Consider the following 23,111-nt stretch of genomic DNA (forward strand, 5'->3'; position numbering starts at 1 on the left):
TTTAGGCTATTCCTAGAAGGAGTATTACTTCTAGGATTACCCCATGTACAGTTTTTACTTATATGACCTGGTGTACCACATTTAAAACATTTGGTACCACGGGGCCTTCTTTCACCTCTGGGATTTGTCTCTCCTATCCAAGCCTCATTACTGTAGTTAAGAGATTTAACACTATTAGTATACTGAATCCATTCTTCCAGAGGAGCTGATCTGATCTTTAATGGTGTAAGTATTCTTTTGCATTCTGCATTAGCATTGTCGAATGCCAAGGACTCAGTTAATACTTTTCTTAATTCTTTATCTGATACAGCTTTTGTTATAGCTGTGTTCAGCCTTTGTAAAAAATCAGTGAAGGGTTCATGCGGTCCCTGAAATATCTTTGTGTATACCTCAGTTGCTTTTCCAGGTTCTGGAATTTTTTTCCAAGCATTTAGAGCTGCTGTACAGCAAATGGATATTGTATGCTCATCATAAATGGCTTGTACATTCCTGTCAGCAAAACATCCCTCACCAAGTATTTGATCTTGGGAGATCTCAAAACCTCTGAGTTTACCTTGTTGTTCTAAATTTCTTGCCTCTTCTCTCAACCAGCTTTTCCACTGTAACTGCTGGCTATATTCTAGAACAGCTGAAATTAACAGATCTGAAATTAGCCAGTCATCTGGAATGATTCTATGTGAGGTAGACCACGAATTTAACATCTGTTTTACATATGTGGAGTGTATCCCATATGTAACTACTGCTTCCTTTATATTTTTAAAGTCCCTTGTTGAAATTGGTTGTAATGTATATGTCGTATATGGCTCGGGGTGTGTGTCATCTGCTGGCTTCTCATGGATGATAACAGGATAAGCCATTGTATGAGAGCCATTTGGAGATGTTACAACCTGTATGGTCTTGCCCTTCTGCTTATTAGGTCCCTTGTCATGTTTATTGAGAGTTTCCTCCAGGGCTTGTAAATGAGCACCTAGGGTCTGTTACAGGGAGTAAACCTCCTCTCTTGTAAGGGATTCCAGATTTTTCATGGAATCATGGAAGTTTTTATGTTCTTCCAAAACGCATGATTCCATGGACCTTATCTTATCAAGTAATGATAATTTTTCTTCCTTACATAGTGTCTGAGTAGCTACAACTTCACTCTGGAGAGTTAGTGTTCTATCCATTAAATACTCATATTTATTATCAATAAAATCAATTTTAGGTACAAGCTTGTTTTGTAAGTCCTGGCCAGCAGATTCCAGAGAGAGAATCTTTTTATGTAAGTCCTGGTCAGCAGATTCCAAAAAGAGAATCTTTTTCTGTAAGCCTTCGTTGCTATCTTTTAAAACCTGTAATTCCTGGTTAGCAGATTCCAAAAAGAGAATCTTTTTCTGTAAGCCTTCGTTGCTATCTTTTAAAACCTGTAATTCCTGGTTAGCAGATTCCAGAAAGAGAATCTTTTTCTGTAAGCCTTCATTGCTATCTTTTAAAGCCTGTATCGGTCCCAATAATGACTCATCTTTGTTCTTATTATTAAACCAGTGTTTGAACACTATGTGAATTATTACAATGAATGTCAAAATGGTACAGGCCAGATATGTCTTAGGGAGGTCATATATTTCCAGGAGAGTGTCATTCATCATACAGGCAAAAAGGTTTTTAAATCCTTGTGAGGTAATGTTGTCAGCCATATTACAAGAATTACTCAAAATTTGTTAGTCAGTTTTAAGGTGTAAAATTATCAAGTACTTTTACTTGAAAAAAGTTTACCTTTCCATGGTTTTGGGGAGTGCAGCAGCACTTTTCAGCCAGCAGGAGGCGTTGGTATAGCTTCAAAGCAGGAGGAGTGGGAAGGCCTCACTTACAGTGTGTTTTCGCTGGTCTAGGGGCTAAGCTAACTTTGCAGGCGGGTTTAGGTACCCGCCAGCCGGGGAGGAGGCTGAGGGAGGGAGCCACCTAGGCCTTTGGGATTTGCCCCACGTTGGGCGCCAGATAATGGTGAAATTATTTAGGCCACTCCATGTAGTTAAAAGGGAGGTTTATTTTGTGGGGTAACTTACAATGAAGGGGTAAGTTGCAGGGTCTGGCAAAGGTATAGTGCAGTCTGGTGGTGTTCTCTGGAGAACTCTGCTCCGTCTCCCTCCAGTGTCCAGGGTCCCCGCACCAACGCGCGTCTCCCCTTCCGATCCTCCATCTTCTGTTTCCTCCTCCGCCCTGCCTTGTGGGCGCGATCATTACCAAAGCCTCAATGGGGGTTGGAACTTCCCGGCCAATGCTGGGATGGCTATCCAGTACAGGTGGTGGTGGTGGTGGAAGTGGTGGTTTCAGTCAGGGTCTTTTTAGGAGCCCAGGCTGATCTCACACTCAAAGCTCTCCCACTTTAGCCTCCCAGCCACTCAGCAAACACAGGGAACTCTTTGAAAGGTGTCTGTCGCCTGCTCTATTGCTGAGTTACTCAGAAAAGAACAAGCCTCCTATAATTAGTGAGATCTGGTCTAGAAGAGGTAAGTGGGTGCATTGGTTACTTCTATTGCTGTGACCCAGCACCCAACAACAGGAAGGGAGGAAGGGTCTCCACTGCCTCTCAGTTCAGGAAGAGCTCAGTCTGCCGTGGAGGCAGCTGGTCACTTTGCATCTCTAAGCAGGAAGCACAGACAGACCAACTCTGTGCTCAGCTCATCACCTCCTTTCTATCCAGGCCAGAGCCCCAGACTGTGGGGTGAGTCCCCCATATTCATGGTGGGTCTTCCCTCAGAGAAACCTTGGTGCACACATCCTTATAAACATACCCAACAATGTGGTTCTATGGTGACTCTAAGTCCAGTTAAATTGGCAGTGAAAATTAACCATCCTGACTTCATCCACTGTCAGTTTAATGCCTAGACGTAAGTTTAATCAAAGTAATCATATTCTACCTCTCTCCAAGGTCTCGTTTTTATCTCATAATGTACAGTGTATTTACCCCCTCTCTATATGTCTTCATAGTCTTCAGCAGCTCCAACACTGTTCAAAGATCCAAAGTCGCAGGTGAGACTCAAGACAGGCTCTTAACTGTGAGCTTCTATTAAGTGAAACAGGTTGTCCAATGGCAGGAAATAGCACTGCCTGTTCAAGGATGAAGGGGGGCTACATAGCAGAAAGACTGGACCAAAGCAGCTCCCTGTTCAGCGTCCTCTGGGGCCAGTGGCCTTGGACCTCTCCTTTACTGTGCCTACAGCACATATAGCTTGGGGGGCGGGGGCAAACCTGCTCTGGGGCTGCAGTTTTCCTAAGGAGATTGGCCACATTTTGAGGTTTTCTTCACAGCTTAGGTTTTACCTTCCCAACTTCATGCAGTGACCTCTCAGGGCCTCCTGGCAGGGAGTCCAAACCTGCACACTCTGCCTGGCCTCAGTGATGACCCCCATTTTTGCATCTTTCATACCCACAAAACCACTACCATCTGGACAGCACTGCCAGGTTCTACAGCCAGCTTGATGTGCAGCCTTGTGGAATACAGCTGCAGCAAACCTCTGTACACCTTCAAGACTGACCACTGGGAAACTCCTTGGAGGCCTTCAGAGTTGAGGCCTCCAGCCTGTTAGAGTGCCATCCTCATTTAGAATAGGTCTTCTGTCCTCAGTTACATATTTCTGGGATTCTAAACCCAGTGACGTTGATGGCAAAGACTGTCACATCAGGACTGGGAGAACACAGTATATATAACAGATTTAGGCAGGAAGGAATATGGCTGTAGAAGCCAGCCCAGAGTAAGAGGAGCAGGCAGTTCTAGAGATCAAAGCATTTAGGACCTCAGGTCCAGGGTCTGGAGACAGTACCAGCTGCAGTTGTAGGCAGAGAGACTGGAAGGATCTTCGTTCCCAACTACCTTCTTGTAGGCTAGGTAGGTCTGTAGAGCCCAGAGGCATCAGGTGCTTGCTGGTTACCTGTGTCTGGAGATGACAGCCTGCTTGGGAGGCAGCAAATATGACTGAGTGGGGAGTCACTTTCCTGAGCCGTGTGTCACCTGGTTGACCAGGGGCCATCGAATGACTAATTCCTTAAGACATTTTCTGTTCTGTGTTGTTCTCTACAACTTGTCCACATGGCGTCTTTTTAAAATTCTTCACCTTTTGTTGTCTTCATTTATACTTTTTATGACTTAGAAACTGTTACAGTTTGGAATGTTGGGCTGAAAGCATGCTAACAAGTGGGCCGTTCCGCTGTTCTGTGAAGCTGTGTATGTTGTACTGTGTGTGCTCTGTGCTGTCATTTCTTTGGTATGTATGTGAATGTGCTTGTACTTGGTTTCCCTACTTGTGGGCCCTAAAGGAAAGGCATTGCATCCTGAGTTAACAGCGGCCACACTCCTAAGTCACGTGCTCCAAACCCCACATTGCTAATTCGAAATGAAAAGCCTGTGCTTTTTAGAAGGCTCGTTTATGCCAACACGACACATTTATTAATACTCCGTGCCATAATTTGTTAAGAGCTGTTCCACTGCTCCTAATGGGCTTTGTGCTCAGATGCATTCGCCGGCTGTTGTTATAAACGGATATTTCCCCTTGGGCAGTAAACCACAGTCCAATTTCAATTTCCTTTTAACTCACTTACTTCACAAAGATCTAATTTAAGACAGATTGGGTAAAATAGCCTTGGACTTTATGGGCACCAAGTGATCATTGCTTAAGAAGTATTCTCATAAAGCTGCTCGAGCGCCCGCTCCCTCCCCACTGGGTTGGGAAGGGTCTGGTGATAGGTCCCTGTTGAACTAGGGATGCATTGTCTTTTCTGGACCTTACCATTGGCAGTGATGGTAAAGGTTAAAGAGCCACGTAGATGGTTTACATGTTCAACTATGGGGCTGGGTTCAGTGGCGCATGCTTTTAATCCCAGCACTCAGGAGGCAGAGGCAGGTGGGTGTCTGTGAATTTGAGACCACGCTGCTCTACAGAGTGAATTCCAGGACAGCCAGGACTACATAGTGAGACCCTGTCTCAAAAAGCAAAACCAAAAACAATTCAACTATGTATTTTTGTCAGTGAATTTTGAGTCATACCTGTTTATGTTCCTCCTCGTCCCGTCGCTGTGATAAATACTTGACAGTGTCAACTTTGAGGGTCAGAATGACTCTTTCGGTGGGTCCAGTCCATGGTCAGCTGTCTCTGATTTTCAAGCCTACGGTGAAACAGTGTCCTGAGAGAAGAGGCAGAGGAGGAAAGCTGCCCACCTCACGGCACCAAGGAGCAGCAGGATGGGGCCAGGAACAATTGTTCCTATCCAGAGCATCCCCTCTCACCTGCCTGTTCACTCCAGCTCTGCCCTGCTTCCCAGTTCCCGCCACCTCCCAGCAGTGCTGTGGGACTATAGCTGTAACATGGATTTGATTCATGCAGGCACTGGGTCAGAGCCCTCATGATCCAGTCTCGTCCTAAAAGCCACACCTCTGATCGCCACTGGCACCGGAGACCAAGCCTTCAGTCTGCAAGGAGTGTCTCCCATCCAAACAAACCACGGTGCTATTCGGCATCCCTCCCACACCCGCTGTTCTCTGAAGAGCAGTGTAAAAAAAAAAAAAAGCAGGGAGACAGCACAGTGCAGGCAGGCAGGGTGTGTAGGGCTCTGCCACCCGGAGGCTGCCCCCTGCCACTCACCCCTGGTCTCAAGAGACTAACATGAGAGGGTGAGAAACCTCCCAAGAGTTCTGCCAGAGGCAGGGGTGGGATAGATGTAGTGGGTTTTCTCCTCGGAAGTGTGGCTTGCCGCTTCCTGCACTTCATCGTGGTGTCTTGGGAAATGTCTAAACTGTAGCATCATCGATAACAAGGCTAGAAAAGACTTGCCACGTCCAACCAACAGGCTCCTTGTCCACTTTCTAAATGTGGAAAGTGAATCCAGGGAGAAGCAGAGGCTCATCTGAGCACACAGCTAAGGAGGGAAGCTGAAGACGGCCCCAGATGTTTCAGGACATGAGCTGAGACATGGTCTGCTTGCTCCCTGATGGGACAGACTCTCTGGACTCTTGTGCAGACTCATTCAGCCACCTTTGGAGGGGGGAGTTAGCTATCTCTGTTTTTAAAAAGTTCTCAGATAATTCCAGTGCAGCCAGTCTGGTCTTCATAGGCCAGATGAGGGCTGCCATCTGGCTTGTGGGGCCCACTAGCTAAGTACGGTTTGTCTATTCCCAAATAGTTGGATGTGTGAAAACTGTATGAGGTTTGTGTACCCACGAAGTTCTGCAGGACACAGCCTCTCCTGTTTGTTTACATGGTGCTGGTGGCTCCTGTGCACCTCAGTGGCAGTCGGCTATGGGGGAGACTGCAGCCCACAGTGCTTGCCACCTGCGCACACACAGAGGAGCCTGCCAGCTCTGTCTGTGTCTTACAGGAGTCCTGCAGCACCAGTGTTCACTGGGAAATTCCTGAGCTTTAGTTGTGTTGGTCCAGATGCCCTCCTGCTTTATCCAGAAGGCGTGTTTAAGAAACACTACATGCAAATTATCAGTAAATCTAATTATTTTAATGATAAAGCAAATTATAGAGCAACTCACCACTGAAAGTGTAGAGGATGTGCATCTGTTTCAGGAGTTGGGTGTATCCAAGATGACTCTTATTTTCCAAGTAGAGAGACGACTTCATACATGGTGGGGGTAACCCTCAGTTTTCTGGTTCATCACCAGAACCTTGGTTAGCTTTTCAACTAACATGTAAGGACTCCGTCTTCTCAATGTCTTCTTTTTCCTCTTCCCTCACCTCAGATAGCAGACTGTTCATTGACACACAGACAGCATTTATTCAATACTTTCTGTGTACAAAAGGAAACAACTCCCATGTGACCAACCCAAGAGACAGACAATAAGGAGTAGAGAGAAGAGGGTTTTGGGTTTTTTCTTTTCTTTTTAAAGTCTTATTACTTGTCACTTAAGGTGGCTGGGCAATTTAGGTAAGAAAAGAAAAAAAAAAACAGACAAGGAAAAGAAAATGTGAGCCTTAGGGCCTGGTGCATGGACCAGTGGGTTGTTTTTTCCCCCACTATTCTTAGCTACTTTATATGGTATACCCAGGAGCTCAATTTTCTCATTTACCAGCGAATCCATCCCCCATGTCAACCTCATTCTGCTTGTAGTCATGGAATTACCACCCGGCCCGGCACAGCAAAAGCTGTGAAGAGGCCCGGAGCCTGGCCTAATGTACTGCTCCTTGCCATGTGACCTTTAGGGGTGGTGTCCCTCTCCTGAGCTTTTGTAAGATGCACACAGGCAGAGAATTCCTGCTTTACCCATGCTTTATGGGAATGTTATGAGGTTGAATGAGGAGGTTGTTTCAAAGGCCTGGCATTTCACAGAGAGCGTTGCTATAGAAACACAGAGGGGTACAAGGACTTCAGAAGGAGGGAATGTTGTGGCCCATTTATTTCTTTGGGAGGCCAAGAAATGGAAGAACCAGATCTCTGCCCTTGACCTGTTTTAAGCTAACCCCAGATCTTCTGGTTCCACTTGTTTAGGATTGGGCTTTTTCTGGGGATCCCAACAGAGCCTGTACATCCTGCTGTAGGAAGAGGGTTAGTGCAGTGTTGTGTCAGACATGGGATGGGGCAGGTGGGCACTTCTAAATGAACAGAGCTGCATGCCAAAATTGCTGTTCCAGTGGGAGAGGCTGTGGTGATGCTGGCAGATGAAGAGAATATAAAATAGAAGATAGAAAGAACTTAAAAAGTCACATGCCAACACCGTTTGTTGGGAGTGTGTGGACTGAGCACTGTGTTTATCGGAACTGCAGAGGGAGGCAGGAGCTTGGGCCCTGCCTCCAAGTCTGAGTTTTAAGGAGAGAAGTAGAGGAAAGGGGAGAGAGGAAGGGAGATGCTGGCTGGGGGTCCCAAATGGTGCATGTTCAATTCATGTCAGTCTTTGTCATGAGAAGATGTTAGATTCTATTGCAGCATTGGATGCCCTGGGGTCACCGTGTGTATCCCTTGTGTTACCAGACTGTCCCAATCCTTGGCTCTCTTAGGTGAGCTGTCTTTGTACTTCTGGGCTGTATTTCATGTGGTCAGATACTCAGTCCTTCATGGGCTGCTAGATTTGGTTGCTAGTATTTTTGGTGAAGCCTTTTGTGTTCATATTACTAAATCCTGAGTCTATAGGGTTTTCTCTTCCTGTGACGTCATTGTCCGATTCTGTATGGAGTAACCTCACAGAATGAGTTGGGAATTATTCTCTCTTCTGATTTTTTGGAAGAGTTTGTGCTAATTCTTTAAACATTTGGTAGAATTCATTAGTGAAGCCATCTGGTCCCTGGGCTTTTCTTTGTGGGGTTCATTTTTTAATGCTTGGTGCAGAAGAGTATTTATAGTGCAGTCTCACTTGGGGGAAAGACTGTTTAAGGATAGATCTGTATGCTAATGCTTATAAAGAAAAATTCTGGAAGGATATTTTAAAAACCGGCAGCAAAGATTACCATTGGGTAATAGAATGGAACTTAATCTTACGTTTTTAAATTCTAGGCATATATCATTTAAATAAAAACAATTTTTAAAAACTACTTAAAAGTGACTTAAATTTAGCTCCTTGCTGTCTGTATTTGTGCTGGCCTAATCTCCACAGGGACTCCCGGTTTGGTAGGCCCTGCATCTGTCCTCCAGCGCTGCTGACTGCTGCCCCTCTGCCCTCTTTCTCTTCTGTGGACACAGAATTACTTGTCAACACACTGAGTTATGCGCAACTGTACCTGTCACGCTGTTCCCTTTCTGCCCACCCTTACCTTCTTCATCAGTTTCTTTCAGTTCCTGTTTTCCTCTATGAACACATCCTGGCTCACTTTCCTTTTTTATTACCCAGAGACAGTCTAGGGTATGTGGGGGTCCTCTGTCCTGCTGTCTCTCATATTTTTGTGTTGAACTTCATACTTACTCCGCCATCATGATTGTGAGTTCACATATGTTCCCTGATAAAGGATAGTTCTGTTCAATAATTTTGTGTGCCCCTCACCCCCGGCTCAGCACAATGCTTGGCACAGGGTAAGCAAAGACCCAAGTTACATGTTGCTATAGCTGTTCCAAGGACACGGGGTAGTTCGGCTTGGTAGGAAGATTGATGCTGGGAAACCCAGGTGGATGGTTTTGGCAAGGCTGATGTTGGAAGCTCTTAGAAGCCGGACAGAGAGGACGGGGTGAGTAAACACTGATAGAAGTACTCACCCTCCTTGCTTCCTTCAGCTTTGCCCAGCTCTTTCTCCCTGACAGGAAGACTCTGACCACTTCCTTCTCAGTGTTCTCCTCCACATCAATTCCCCCGCTGCCTAACATTCCTGTCCTCTGTGTGTCAGGGTCAGCAGAGCATAGTGTTCCATGCTGATTGTCTTCCTGGTGGGAACACAGACTCCTCAGACAAGGACTGCCTCATTCACCAGTGACTTTGAAACACCTATAACATTGATTGAAACATAGTTGGTGCTTAGTCATAATTCCTTGAGAAAAGAGTCCTGAGTGAATGAACTCTAGCATACTGTCTGGACTTGGCGTAGAGTGTCCAGACTTCTCCAAAGGTGAACCTGCTGATACTGTGGCCAAGATTTGTAATGCAGCGTGAGGGCTGGGCGCTGCTATAGAGGGAAGGGAACAGATGCTATTTTGCCTTAAAAACCAAACAGGAGCGAAGTTCTAGGCACCTTTAAGTGAGCTTATTTCTTACCTAGAAAAATGTTTTGTGTGGTGACTAATATTCAAATTTTAATGACTTCTCTTTTTCTTTCTCCACAGACCTTTGTAGTATTAAACAGAGGGAAAACTCTCTTCAGATTTAGTGCCACGCCTGCCTTGTACATTTTAAGTCCTTTTAACCTGATAAGAAGAATAGCTATTAAAATTTTGATACATTCATATCCTTTTCTGCACGGGGCGTGAGTGTGGCGGGTCTTGTACAAATAGGGGAGTGTGACGACTGTCTTGTGTACTGTTCACTAGTAGTGAGCTGGCCACTGCCCACCCCAGTCAGGCTAGGAACAAAGTCCCGCCAGATCCCAGGCTCAGCTTCTTCAGATTCCTTTTTAAAAGATACTGCTGGAGTCTAGAATTTTGTTAATGTCATTATGAGGGGCTAATTAAGATGTCACCCTTTTACTGAAGTCTTGGCTTTTTTAGTAATTTCATTCCATGATTAATTCATTATTAATGTATTAATGTTAATATATTAATATCAGATACAAGGATTTTTTTTTGAAAACCACATCTTGAATTACAAATAGCTGAATGAATGCTTTAGTTGTTTTTTTATTTTTTCCTTGAGCAAGGAGCTTACAAAGTACCTGGTATTTCTCAGATGAAATCAACTCATTGGCACAGGGGTTTAGATACAGGTTGTGGATAAATAGGTACCTCTTCTGGGATTCGCCTTCCCCTTAAGTGGGACAGTGCCACCCTTTACATCCTATTGCGCTAGAACACAGGACACGTGACAGATGATCTGCTGGGTCCAGCTCCTGGCGCAGTGACTAAACATGCATGATTGGCACGTCCTTTCACGGCACTTTGTCACATGCACCGAGGAGTGCTGTATCCTCCAGGGAGGTGGAGGAAAGCACGGGAGCAGTCAGGGGGTCAGGTCAGGGAGCGTCTGCCGCGTGGAACTTGGTTCCGGAATAGATGGTACCACAGCTGTGACGCTGTGAGGTTTACAAGAAATAGGTAATTTACAATAGACTTTGTCCCTTTCAGGATCAGAGCTGGAATGTGTCTTTCTTTCCTGTCCCTAAGGATGAGTTATTTCCCCACCCCCAAGGGTACTCCAGTTGTAGAGAAGAAAGAACGTGTCTTTTAAACTCCACTAATAAGGTAAAGATAGAAATAGCATTAGTAAGAGAGGTGAGTTCACAGTGGATGAACTCTGGCCTGATGCGATTGGAGTAACCCCTGCTGGCTGTTAAACCATTTAATTTCTCTCAGTAGATAAGAACAGACAGGGCTGAGAAAGGTCCTGGATGGCAAGGGCGCCTTCACAATGATCAGACTGACTCACACTATTACCCAAGTCTCAGAACTGTTGGGACGCAGGTGCCTTAGAAGTCTATCTAACGCGCCACACTGGTTTTCAGGTGGGATGCATTCAGTGCACAGTTGACTGGACTGTTGCCTGTAAGATATTCAGCCCCTTGGGATACCCAGAGGAAAGTGAACCATCAGTTACATGTAGATTTTCAAGTAACTAATTATTCAGAATAATTAGCAATACATGCATCTTGTGGGGGAAAGTGTAGATTGACTTTCTCAGATGGCCTTGGGGTCTTTGGTCCCTTCTGGGTCCTGTTCACAAAGTTCTAAGTATTTTGAGTATTGCTCTATAGCTGACATGGAGGATGGCAGGTTTATCCCAAAGGGGTGGGGCAGTCAGTGATAGCCCTGCAGACAGGAGAATGGCGTCCAGCCTCCCCTCCCAGCCAGGCGGGACGTCCAGGGCTCTCCTGTGGTAACAGTGGCCAGTTTCCCTGTCAGTCACTTCGCCCTTTTCCCCTCCTGTGTTTGCCTCCCGACAGCCTGTTGCTTTAGAGCCCATGAGACCTAGGATAAAATGGGTTTGTTTTCTGGTTTAAAAAAGAAAAAGGAAAGGCCAGGCCAGGTTTTGTGTGGCCCCTTAACTCCTGCTTACAGTGTTCAGCATGATCATCATGTGCACCATCCTGACCAACTGTGTATTCATGACCTTTAGTAACCCTCCCGACTGGTCCAAGAATGTGGAGTAAGTGGTTTTTTATTTGCTCGTTTGGCTAAAAGATTTTTGTTGTGTTATTCTGCAATTTCTCCGTGGAGAAAAAGGAATCATCTGCAGGGTGTTGAGGGGGCGGGGAAATCGACTTAGAAATGAACTCTAGGAAGCCGGTCAGCTCTGGGAGGGACTGCCTTCCCTTCCAGCAGGGGCTTAGCCATCCTGTGTCCTCCAAGGCTAACATCGCACTGGGGTCTCCTGGCCTGTTCTGGGTGGAACTCCAGTCAGGTGCTGTGGGCATGTCAGTCAGCTTCTGCCAGGGTTCTCTTTTCCCTGGCACTGCCGTGGGCCCCTTCTGTTGTGTCTGTGTGGCGAAGTGCCACCCCGGGGCCAGTGCTACCTCATAGAGGTTCATTGACGTTTCTGCCAGGAATAACCCCCGCTGTCCATGTCTTTGACAGGTACACATTCACAGGGATTTATACATTTGAATCACTAGTGAAAATCATTGCGAGAGGTTTCTGCATAGACGGCTTCACTTTCTTACGAGACCCATGGAACTGGCTAGACTTCAGTGTCATCATGATGGCGTAAGTTCCGGGTTCATTGTACTGTTTTATGAATATGACTGCATGTGAGTGTGGGTGTGCGTGCGTGCGTGCGTGCGTGCGTGCGTGCGTGTGCGTGCGTGTGTGTGTGTGTGTGTGTGTGCGCGCGCGTGCATGTGTGTGTGCATGCATGTGTGTGTGTGTGTGTGTGTGTGTGTGTGTGTCTTGAATGGGCTTGCATGGTGGTGCAAGTAAATGTGAGTTTGTGGGCTCAACAGAATGGAGAATTCTTTTTTATTTTTCTCTTTTGAGATATAGCTTCATGCAGCACAAGTTATCCCTGAATTCACCACACAGCCAAGGCTGTCTGGTCTTCCTGCCTCTTCTCCGAGTGCTGGGATTGCAAACTGCTATAACATACCTGGCTGCAGAATGGGGAGTTCTCGGGTAACTGTGGCTGGCCACGGGTTTTTGACTGTGGTTCTTGCTTGCCGCCATTCTTAGTGTGCAGACTCACGTTTATGTGGGAGAAGGTGAAGGGATGCTTTACAGCTGGGAGCCAGTAGACAGTGACTCCTCGTGACTCCGCCCTCATAGTTTATGCCCCTTTATGGCACTGACCAAGGTCCTCACACCCATCACTAGAGGGCCTCTTTGAAGGCATAGAATATTTCGGGTGTAAACTTTTGGCTGAAAATGCATTTGAGGTTTTTGACTCAAACGTGAGCCAGTGTTTCTAGACTGGCACATTCAGAAAAGTTACTAACCAAAGCTCCCACTCTCACTAGAGACTTGGTGGTCCTCCATGGGTATGCTGGCTGCATCTGGCAGTTGGTTTTGTTTCAGCTGAGGATAGAAGAGTCAGACGGGCTCTATTTGTGTGTGTGTGTGTGTGTGTGTGTGTGTGTGTGTGTGTGTGTGTGTGTTATGAGAATGTATTGTCATTTAAGGGGAGACTTGGAGTGGGATATAGGTTGAGTGTATAAAGATGTGTGAAAGGAAGAAAACATTGGTGTGTGGGGGTGCTGAGTATCAGGAGTTCCACTGTGACCTGTGAGTGAGTGGTGTGCAGGGAATAGCTGAAAACGGACCTGACTTTCCTTCTATGGAGACAATCTCTGCCCTCTAGCATTATAAACTATACATTGGTGTGCATTTCAAACCTGTGTCCTAGCCCAGCCCAAAGCTGGTGATCAAATGGGCACATAACTCACCTGCTGCCCTGATCTCGTGAGCTGGTTTTTTCTGAGCCCTGCTTTTATCTGTCACAGGGTCAAACTGCATCTGTAGACATGGCTGCAAACAGACATAAGCCCTGGAGAAGTCCCACACCCGGCTGTGCAGGTGCTTATCCCTGGTCAACAGGGCATTTGTTTTTGTGAGGCTCCTGCTACAAAAAAGTTGTCAGTTTCTTGTGAAACTGACTGTTTTGTTCACAAAATTGGGAACGTAAGTTTTTGATCCCTCGTGGCCTTTCCCCTTGCTGGAAAAAGAAGTCAATGGGCTGACAGTAAAGTCACTGGAATCTGCACGTCCCACACTGCAGCCTCAAAGTGTTCCAGTCTGTCAGTTCTTTAGAGTATACTTCTCAATTCTTCTTGCCCGTTTTTTTTTTTTTTTTTTTTTTAAAGATGTGTTCCTTGCCGGGCAGTGGTGGTGCACGCTTTTAATCCCAACACTTTGAGAAGCAGAGGCAGGCTCTGAGTTCGAGGCCAGCCTGGTCTACAGAGTGAGATCCAGGACAGGCTCCAAAACTACACAGAGAAACCCTGTCTCGGAAACAAACAAACAAACAAACAAACAAAAAGATATGTTCCTTAAATGTTTATATTTTGAAATTTTGCTTTTTTCAGGGAAAGAAAATAAAACTATAACTTATACGTAAGACCCTCACTTGCCCTGTTCTCAAACCCTCCCCCAGTGGTCCCGTTACAAGTTAACTTTGGTTTGATTCTGCAGGTATATAACCGAGTTTATAAACCTAGGCAATGTTTCAGCTCTGCGCACTTTCAGGGTACTGAGGGCTTTGAAAACTATTTCGGTAATCCCAGGTAAGATGGCCCGGGGTTGGTGTTAGGTGTGGGTTAGGGCCCTGATGTGACGTATTGTGCTTTTTGTTTTGTTGTGGTTTTGTTTCTTTTCCTTTGGTATTTGTGTTGTGTCTGTGTTTGTCATTTGTGTCTGTGTGTGACCTCCCTTACTACAGATATGTGACAGAGTTTGTGGACCTGGGCAATGTCTCAGCGCTGAGAACATTCAGGGTTCTCCGAGCTTTGAAAACTATCTCTGTAATTCCAGGTGAGCAAATGCGTGCACCAGACTGCTTTTGCCACACTCCTACTATTCTCCTCCATTCATTTCGTCCGCCACATTTGAAACTGGTATCGGCACATTGACATGGCATTGCACTCTGCATGCTTTCCCGAAGAAATGTTCTCTGGAATGACCCTTTGGGCCTCAGGCAGGCTTCTCGGCCGTGCTTGCCAGGCATGCGGCTCTCATTCCATCCATGCTCTTGAAAAAAGCACACGCTTACAGACCCATTGTACTGCCCAGTATCTGAGGAAAGCTCCTTGGAGCAAGCTGTGTCTTCGTATACGAATCATTTGAATCATGGCCTCATGGAATTACAGTGACCTTCACATCCACTCCCATCCCATTGCTTGTGATTCCAGAGTTCCTGTGCATGGTTTGCCAATCGCATGTTATTCAGACTTGTACTTTTATTGGTGCCATACTAATGTAACCATTTAATCAGGAAGCAACCTAACCAGTTAACTAGTCACTTCAGACTAGTTAAGATAGAAAAGTCTTGGGGTTAGTGAGTCACTGTTTGTCATATTTTACAACTGCCATCCTCAGTAGAGTGAGACGCACCCAGCAGACATCTACTGTGAGTAGACTCAGAGATCACACTCAACTTAAACCACAGCAAATGCACATACAGGTGCCGTCGTAACGTCAAAGGTACAATATCAGCAAAAGCTGAGACACTTGAGAGACAAAAGGAAACTAGAGAGCAGCTTGAAAATTAGTTGAAGGACAATCTCCTGAAAATATTTGCCTTTTGCTTTTGCCTGGTTGAGCTAGCCCAGTGGTTCTAAACTCCGTGAAGGCTTTTGGTCCCTTTGAGACTCAGATGAAATTTCGCAGACACTCCCACGTCCCACTACCCATCCGTGCACTGAGGTTAAGATTCCATAGTTTAAATCATTGCAGCTGGACAATAACCTTTCTAAGAACCAGACTTGAAATCTAGAAGGAAGTGTTTAAGGCTAAGATGGGCAGTAACCCGGCAGAGGGGAAGGACTTTAGTTGTGGTCAGAGGTACTAAGGGACACTCGCTGAGTTCATGCTTCCCTCCCAGTGATATGGAAACTGGTGCTGAGCACCATATTCTGATCTTTGGTCCATCCCCTGGGGCTGACTTCAGAAATAGTTCTTCTGCCCTCTATGTAACATGGAGTCAGTGACCTAGGTGGGGAACACAAAGACAGAGTTGTGAAGAGGGTCGATTGGGGTGTGGTTTACCAGGAATCTCGAGGTCTAAGCCCTTAGGCAGGCCTTGTTCTGAGGCAGCTGGGATGCCAGATCTTTACTCTCATTTTCCCTTCGGTCTGTTTCCTCCTCTGGCCCCTTTAAACATGATCCCATGTTTCCCGTTCGTCTACCCCAGCACTCTGCAAGGCATCTGTCTCTTTCTGTTCCTGTGATCTCAAAACTTCTCTCCCAGAGTTCAGTGGAAAGCTGTGTTCTGTTCACTAACTGGGGCAGCAGATGCTGTCTATCTCCAGCCTGGCTGGTCACGGCTGTTTTTGTCTCTGCTGCTTTGGAGGAGGGAATTTCTGCAAAGCAGTTCTTTATCAGGTCACTTATACTCCCTAGTCTGTGTGTGTGTGTGTGTGTAAATATGTAGTGTCTATAACATAGTGCATGGTCCACAGAAGTGCTGCATAAAATATTGTACTAGAAGCACTTATCATTAAAAAAAAAAAAAAAAACAGCAAAAGGTTTGTGTCAAGACTTAGACATTATCTTAGCAGTCTGAAGTAGATTCTCAGATTCCTATTTCCGTAAGCACGCCCAGTTGAGCTGGCTTTGGGAAGCTAACTGGCATGAACACTGAGCTTTAAGGGCAGTAAAGCTAGGCACAGATCACTGTTGGTGATAAGTTTTAACTCATGTGACTTTGAGTCCAGCCCTTTGCTCTCCATTCTTACTTAGTGTGAGTCAGAGAGGCGGGGAGTGGGCCTGTGGAGGGCCCTGAGCTGGGCTGTTGTTCCCTGGAGGGCTGTTGTCCATGTTTCCTTCCAAGGTGGGTCACTATTGTATGTGTTATTGCATCAGGGTCTATCTCTTGCTTAAAAGTCAGTTATTTTATCCCTGCTTGTTGAGCTGGGACACAGTAGTCCTCAGTCAGAGCTAACACCATGCGTACAACTTGAGAAGGATTTTGCTCTCCACCTTCTCCTGTCTCAGTTTAGACTTTTCCCGAAGCTGCCCAAACTACAGAAAGGAAGCATGGATGTGTTGTTGACTTTTCTGTCACTGGGACAAAGTACCTGATGAAAGCAACTTAAGGAAGGAAGGATCATTTTGTCTCACAGTCTGTCATGAGGCCACTGGTCACACCAGATCCACAGCCACCTCAGTAAAACCTGCCTGGACACCCTCACAGACGTGCTTAGATGGTTGTCCCCTAGGTGATTCAAAATCTTGACAAGTTGACAGTCAAAGTCAGCCATCTTGGAGGGTAAGCATGGGAATGGATGGTGTCTATAGCTTTCACAGTGGTCTCTAAATCTTAGCTCCTTCGTGATCATTGCCCAGGCCAGGGTTGTGCCCAGGCCAGTGCTCCTTTTGCATTATGGTAGCTATTTTAAATATGTCAGGTCAGCCAGGACTCTGGACTGCATGATAAGGAGTTTTAGTTCATGCTAGCCTTTTGTGTAAGAAATGTCCCTGGGTGATGATGGTGACACCTTTTTAAAATATTTTTTTAAACTTTATTTTATGTGCATTGGTGTGAGGGTGTCAGATCCCCTGGAACTGGAATTACAGTCAGTTGTGAGCTGCCATGTGGGTGCCGGGAATTGAACCCAGGTCCTCTGGAAGAGCAGTCAGTGCTCTTCACCGCTGGGCCATCTCTCCAGCCCAATGGTGACACCTATGAGACAGGCCAATCTCTGAGTTCAAGGCCATCTAGGGCTGTTACACAGAGAAACCCCGTCTAGAGAGAAAGAGAGAGAGAGAGAGAGAGAGAGAGAGAGAGAAGGAAAAAGAAAGAAATAAAGGCCATAGACCCTTCATGTTCATGATATTTATAAAATATCAAACTCACATTCTGAGCCTTTTTTGTTTATTTGTTTGTTTTGTTTTACAAGACAGGGTCTCTCTACATAGTTTTGGCTGTCCTGCAATTCACTCTGTAGACCAGGCTGGTCTGGAACTCACAGAGATCCGCCTGCCTCTGTCTCCCGAGTGCTGGGATTAAAGGTGTGTGCCACCACCGCCTGGCTCTGAACCTTCATATTTGATGGGTCAGAACTCCAATACAGGCCACTTGTGGCTTCTTTTTTGTTTCAAAGTTATCATCTTTGAAAAAACAGTGCACGTACACTCTGTACTGAAAGAGCCCTTATCTCTGGGCCAGAGGTGTTGAGTTCAACTTGACGTTGAGCCGTTCTGCCAGGAAGCTCATGTCTCAGATCTTTGTGTTCACGTTTGATTCATCGGGAGCCTCGGCAGAAGGTGAACATCTAAAAGACTCCGTCGGAGGTGTCCCCCCCTCCTGCCCCAACACAGGCTGTAGGACAGATGCCTCAGTCCAGAACTACATCTCAGGAGTTCTCCTGCTGCCCCGGGAGAGCGGCAGCTGGGGGCTCCCTGTCACTTCCGTCCTGTGAAGGACTCCCTGCAGCCGCCGCTCCCAGGGCTGATCTGATACCGGCCTGCTCTCTCCGGAGTTGACTTTCATTACTTTTCTCTTGGACTTTCTATTCCTGCTTTCAATCCTGCTTCCTCCCACCTGGTGAGACCAGGCCGGAAACAGAAACCGGGGCTGGCTTTCTTCTCCTCGTGGTCTAGTTCTCACAGACTCTTTTCTGTGCACGTGTACACCTAAGTATGGCTGTCCTCCTGCTTAGCAACAGGCTAGGAAAGACACGTCAAGACTACAGTACGCACCGATGCCTTCTTTCTCTCTATTTATTTGTTATGTGGGGCTTTGGGTTTTGTCTTGGTGGTGTTGTTTTGCTTTTTGTTTGTTTGGCAGGGTTTCCCCATGCCGCTCTGGCTGTCCTGGAACTCACTCCCTAGCCCAGGCTGGCCTCAACTCAGAGATCCACCTGCCTCTGCCTCCCGAGTGTGTTTAGGCGTGTGCCACCATGCTCAGCTGGTTGTTTCTTTTTAAATATTGAAGTTTCAAATCTTGCTGCTTTTGTGCTTCTCTTTCTTCTATATTGCATGTTAAGGGGAAAAAAAATCACCAAAATGTTGTGTGGTCCTAAGAGGAAAAGGCCTAAGAGAGCTTGCGTTTGCAGGAGGAAAGTGGACAGGACCTGCTTCGCCCTTGGATCCAGCCAGCCTGGCAGAACTGGGCGCTCTCCCTCCCTCAGGCGGAGAGCCGCTTCTGACGGCTGCCGAGAGCGAGTCCAGTATTAATCTTGTGGGAAATTAGCTCCCATTGCTTCAAACCACTTACAATCCTCAACCTGTGTGACAAACAGGGGAATGTGAATTAACTTTATTTGGACTATCACCGCCACAGACTTGATCCCAACGTGCAAGGCTGATTTCTCCGGACACATTAGCTGGCTTTGTTCGTTTGTTCAAGAGATTCGGGTGTATTATGTAAGGTGACAGGAAAATCAAAGGTGCCTTTGGACATAGAGGGAAGTAGAAGCCTGCAGCACCCTCTCCCCTGCTTCTCAAAATTCCTAAAATACCCAGCCACCTCTCAGGTAGCTCGTCTTCATTCCTGGGGCCCACTGTCTTTTCCAGGTCTGTAGTGAATGTGTGAACTTCTGTTCAGGCACGCACCGACGCGTGCTAATGTTCGTCTCCCTCAGGAGTTCTCCCTGTCCAATCTGCCCCCACATGGCCTCTGTCGCACACTCTGCTGTGTAGGAGTCGCCGGAAGGCGCGTTCTGCTCTGCTGTGGATAATGGGTTTTCAGCGAGTGTCTTGCTTGCTCTGGCGTGTGGTGGTGTGAGCCGATAGAAGAAGCAAGGTAGCTTCTCTCCTCGACCACATCACCAGGAGTCCCTTGTCTCTCCTAACCAGTGCTGGCGGTAGTTGGATAGATTTGCTGTGAGCAGTCACTTCAGGCAGCCTTAGAGCTGGAATGTAGGAGACGCACTGAAGGCACATCCCTACAAATCACCACCGATGTCTCTGTGAATGTGGTGGTTCTGCTATCAGCCCCGTGGAAAGGCGGCCTGAATCAGTGTGCCGTTTGGCGGCTGCCCCGGTGCTGCTCTGTGATCTGTGTCGCCCTTCTGCACGCCTCAGGCCACACATTTCTTTCCCCTGGGCCCCTTCTCGTTGGGGTCTGGATGAGATCTCAGAGAGTGCTTGGTAGATGGCCGCTGTTAATGTGGCTTACTGATCCCTCTTGCCTAATTAAGATGGAGTTCTCTGAGCCTCTGAAGTACAAGCAGCTGAGATGTCATTTACAGCTACGTTTCCACTTTCCACTTTTTAAGCAAAACAAACTCACCAGCAGGACGATCTAAGCCTCAGACATCAGAACGCTTGAGGGATGGTTTGTAGCTGTGTGGACTTACATCCCCAGGTTTCTTCAGCCGAGACATCTGATGATGGAGAAGGGACAGTAGCCACCTTCCAGTGGCAGGCCCATCTCTAGGAAGCAAGTGCCAGCTCCTAGGGCAGGAGCTCTATTGGAAAGTCACGGGCTCCAGTTGTGCACCTCTGGGGCCAGCAGAATGCAGGTCCAGGAGACCCTAGAGACTCCAAAGTTCTTTGTCTCTACCCCTCTCTCTCCACATGTCTGTTTCTTTGCTCTCCTCAAATGCAAATTACTCTGTCAATCACATCTTAAAGTGACACAGTGTGGCTGCTGCCTTGCTCTCAGTTTTATGTGTTAATATTTCTGCTGCATGGTTAGATGACTGTCTCTTGTCCTGCTCCAGATCCTTATAGGAAAGGTCTGGATTTAGGTGAGATGTCCACCCTATTATCCATAAGTACCAAGAGAGTCACCCTATACAAACAAAGCAGCTCACAGCACAGTCCAGGGACAGGGACAGTTAGATCTTGCTGCCTAGAATTTCTTGTTATGTAGACTTGGAACACCCAAAGATTTCCCACCCTGGAAAATCAGGTCAGAGTCATGGTGAAATTATATGATTGATTGATTGATTCACTTTATTTATAACAAACCCTTTTGTTTTATATGTTTTTAAGTTCTTCTTGTTATTGTAAGTAGCAGCACCCTTTTTGGTTCAGTTAAAATAGCAATGCCAGGGGCATTAGATGATCATCCAGTGTCCAGATAGACACTTGTCTGATGCCTTTAAAAGAGGCAGCTGTACAAGCTCTTTATTAAAAAGTCTAGGTGAAGACACATGGCGGCCACTCTTCAGGCATCCACCAAGTTGTTCCATCTGAATCAGTCTTCCATAGCTTAGATGCCTGAACTTGGATCGTTGGCCCAGCGTAGGCCTACCCCAACCAGTCAAAACGTAACGAGGAATTTCCGTTTTCAGAAGTGGTATGAAACTCAGTTGCATAACTCTGGGACACTTCTTGATAACTGTCTTCTACTTGGTATGCCTAACTGTGCGGTCACAGGCCTTGGGCATAAAAGGTCGGTGACATCTCATTTCTTGAATCTCCACCCTATCTTTAAAGACTGAGAGAAGATTCATCAGTTTCTCTCCTTCACTGCCCACTGCCATGCACATCCCATGGGAGAGAACTGAGGCTCTGAGAAGTGACTTAAGTTTGTGGCCTATCATAGCCATGGCAGGTTATAGTAGTGACTGACCTTGCCAACGCCCCTTCTGCACAGTCCTGTGGGATAAAGAGTCTGAATAGAAAGCTGTATCTCTGGAACCCAGGCAAGCTCTCTTCCCCTTGCTTCTGTAGCCTCTGAGGAAGGCTGTACTGTAAGAAGGCCCAGGCCTGTGTACACTTTCCCCTTAGATGCCTTTCTTTTTATCTGTAAGGAAAAAAATTCTCTATTATTCACTCTTTCAGTAAAAATTTATTAAACTGCCTGTTTTGTACCAGATTCTAGACTAGGCACAATGTCCATTGCTACTATTGGACTCAGGAAGAAAATTCTGTTGGGCTTAACTCTAGGCATTTTAGATAGTCACTTGCAAAATACAGGGGTCCAAAAAGCATGTCCAAGCACCCATTAGCTCATCATCACATGGGGTTAACCCTGAGCAGGGACATTATCCCAGCCAAGTCCTTTAAAGGGGCACTAGATATAAAAATGATGATATGTGACACATGATCTGTGTCATGTCCTGCATTAGATATTTTTTATATTTGTTATTTTACTTAAATGTCATGACCATTCAATGAAATTGGTATTGCAAATCTTTATAGATGAATCAATTGAGGCTCAGACAATAATAATTAACCTCATTCACCGTGCACCAGCCGCTCTCTTAAGTATGGAACATGCTCAATCCTCACAGCAGTCTGGCAGTCAGATGCGACTGCCTCTTTATTTACTCATTTATTTCTGGTGGTGTTGAGGATGGAAACCAGGGCCTTCCCTGTGCTAGTCAAATGCTCTGACATCAACACAGCCTCATTCTAGTTATCCTTTTAAAGGTAAGATGCTGAGAGCCCAGAGGGTTAGATGTAGGGCTCAGATGATATGTGTAAGTGGCACACCTTGATTAAGATTAGTGATGACCCACCAACCAGGGCCAGCAATGCTCACATTGGCTGTCTCTGGAATGCCAGCCTTGTTTGTTTGCCATCAAAAGCTGATCCCTGAGGCCTGGTGTGACGAGACTCAGAGTCTCCTCTTGCTCACCTTGTACACTGCAGGAGTGTCCATGTTCTGTGGGCCATGTCCTATGATTGCCTGCTGTGGGGCATGCTGAGGATTGCCACGCATAGACTCTTTTGGCTCAAGCACCGTAAACTTATATTCTTATGTGTCACCCATCACTAATATCTCCCTATGCAATGTGGAAGTGGCCGTCGTCAAGTTTAAATTTGAACCCATGTCTCACATTTTAAACCTCAAATTCAGACTGGTATAACATAACTCCCTGGGAGGCATGCGCCAGGTATACACAAAAGTTGAATTCAATTCCCAGCACCAACCACAAAAGCAAAATAAAATAAAACCTTACATTAAAATGAGTTACAAGTGTTTTGTTTTTAATGTAGAGCACAAGAAAGGTTGCTGCAACAAGCAGGACTTGTACTTTTTAATGGAAAGGCAACTGTAAATGCTATATTGATAACACTTAATCTTTCCAGACGTCTTCAGAAAAGATGTTGTACCTTCTTGCTTCTCACTGACTTATAAACTGCTCAGTGGTTCCCTTTCCAACTTGGAAACCTCCTTAATCCCTGGTCCTTTTTTATTTGTTTACTCAACAAATATTTATTGTGAGTTAGACGCTATGTTACAACAGTGGACAAGACAGACAGAAAATGAGTTCTAACCACGGCAGATGGTACAGGGAGACTAGAAGGCTCTGACGGTAGGAGAGGGAGGGAGGCGAGTGGGGAGGCGGGGAGGGCTTCTTGGGGCAGGGCTTTCACTGAGACCAGAAGGGGAAGGAGGAGTTAGGTGGGGAGGGCAAGAGCAGGAATTGAGCATCTGGGAGAAGGGACCAGCCTATGGGAAGACCTGGGAGAGGAGGTGCGTGCAGGGAGGAAGGAGCCACTAATAGAAGTGCTAATGGAAG

General features: G+C 46.2%; 1 protein-coding gene across 1 annotated transcript in view; it reads left to right on the forward strand.

The window, feature by feature from the left end:
- Scn8a (sodium voltage-gated channel alpha subunit 8) overlaps positions 1-23,111 on the forward strand; it is a 169,231-nt gene that overhangs the window by 78,918 nt on the left and 67,202 nt on the right. Inside the window, exons 3-6 of the mRNA XM_036207633.1 lie at positions 9,715-9,833; positions 11,597-11,686; positions 12,115-12,243; positions 14,408-14,499. Coding sequence (XP_036063526.1) covers positions 9,715-9,833; positions 11,597-11,686; positions 12,115-12,243; positions 14,408-14,499 — 430 coding nt within the window. The remainder of the gene's footprint in view (positions 1-9,714; positions 9,834-11,596; positions 11,687-12,114; positions 12,244-14,407; positions 14,500-23,111) is intronic.

This window comes from Onychomys torridus, chromosome 16 (genome assembly GCF_903995425.1).
Source record: "Onychomys torridus chromosome 16, mOncTor1.1, whole genome shotgun sequence".
Lineage (NCBI taxonomy): Eukaryota > Metazoa > Chordata > Mammalia > Rodentia > Cricetidae > Onychomys > Onychomys torridus.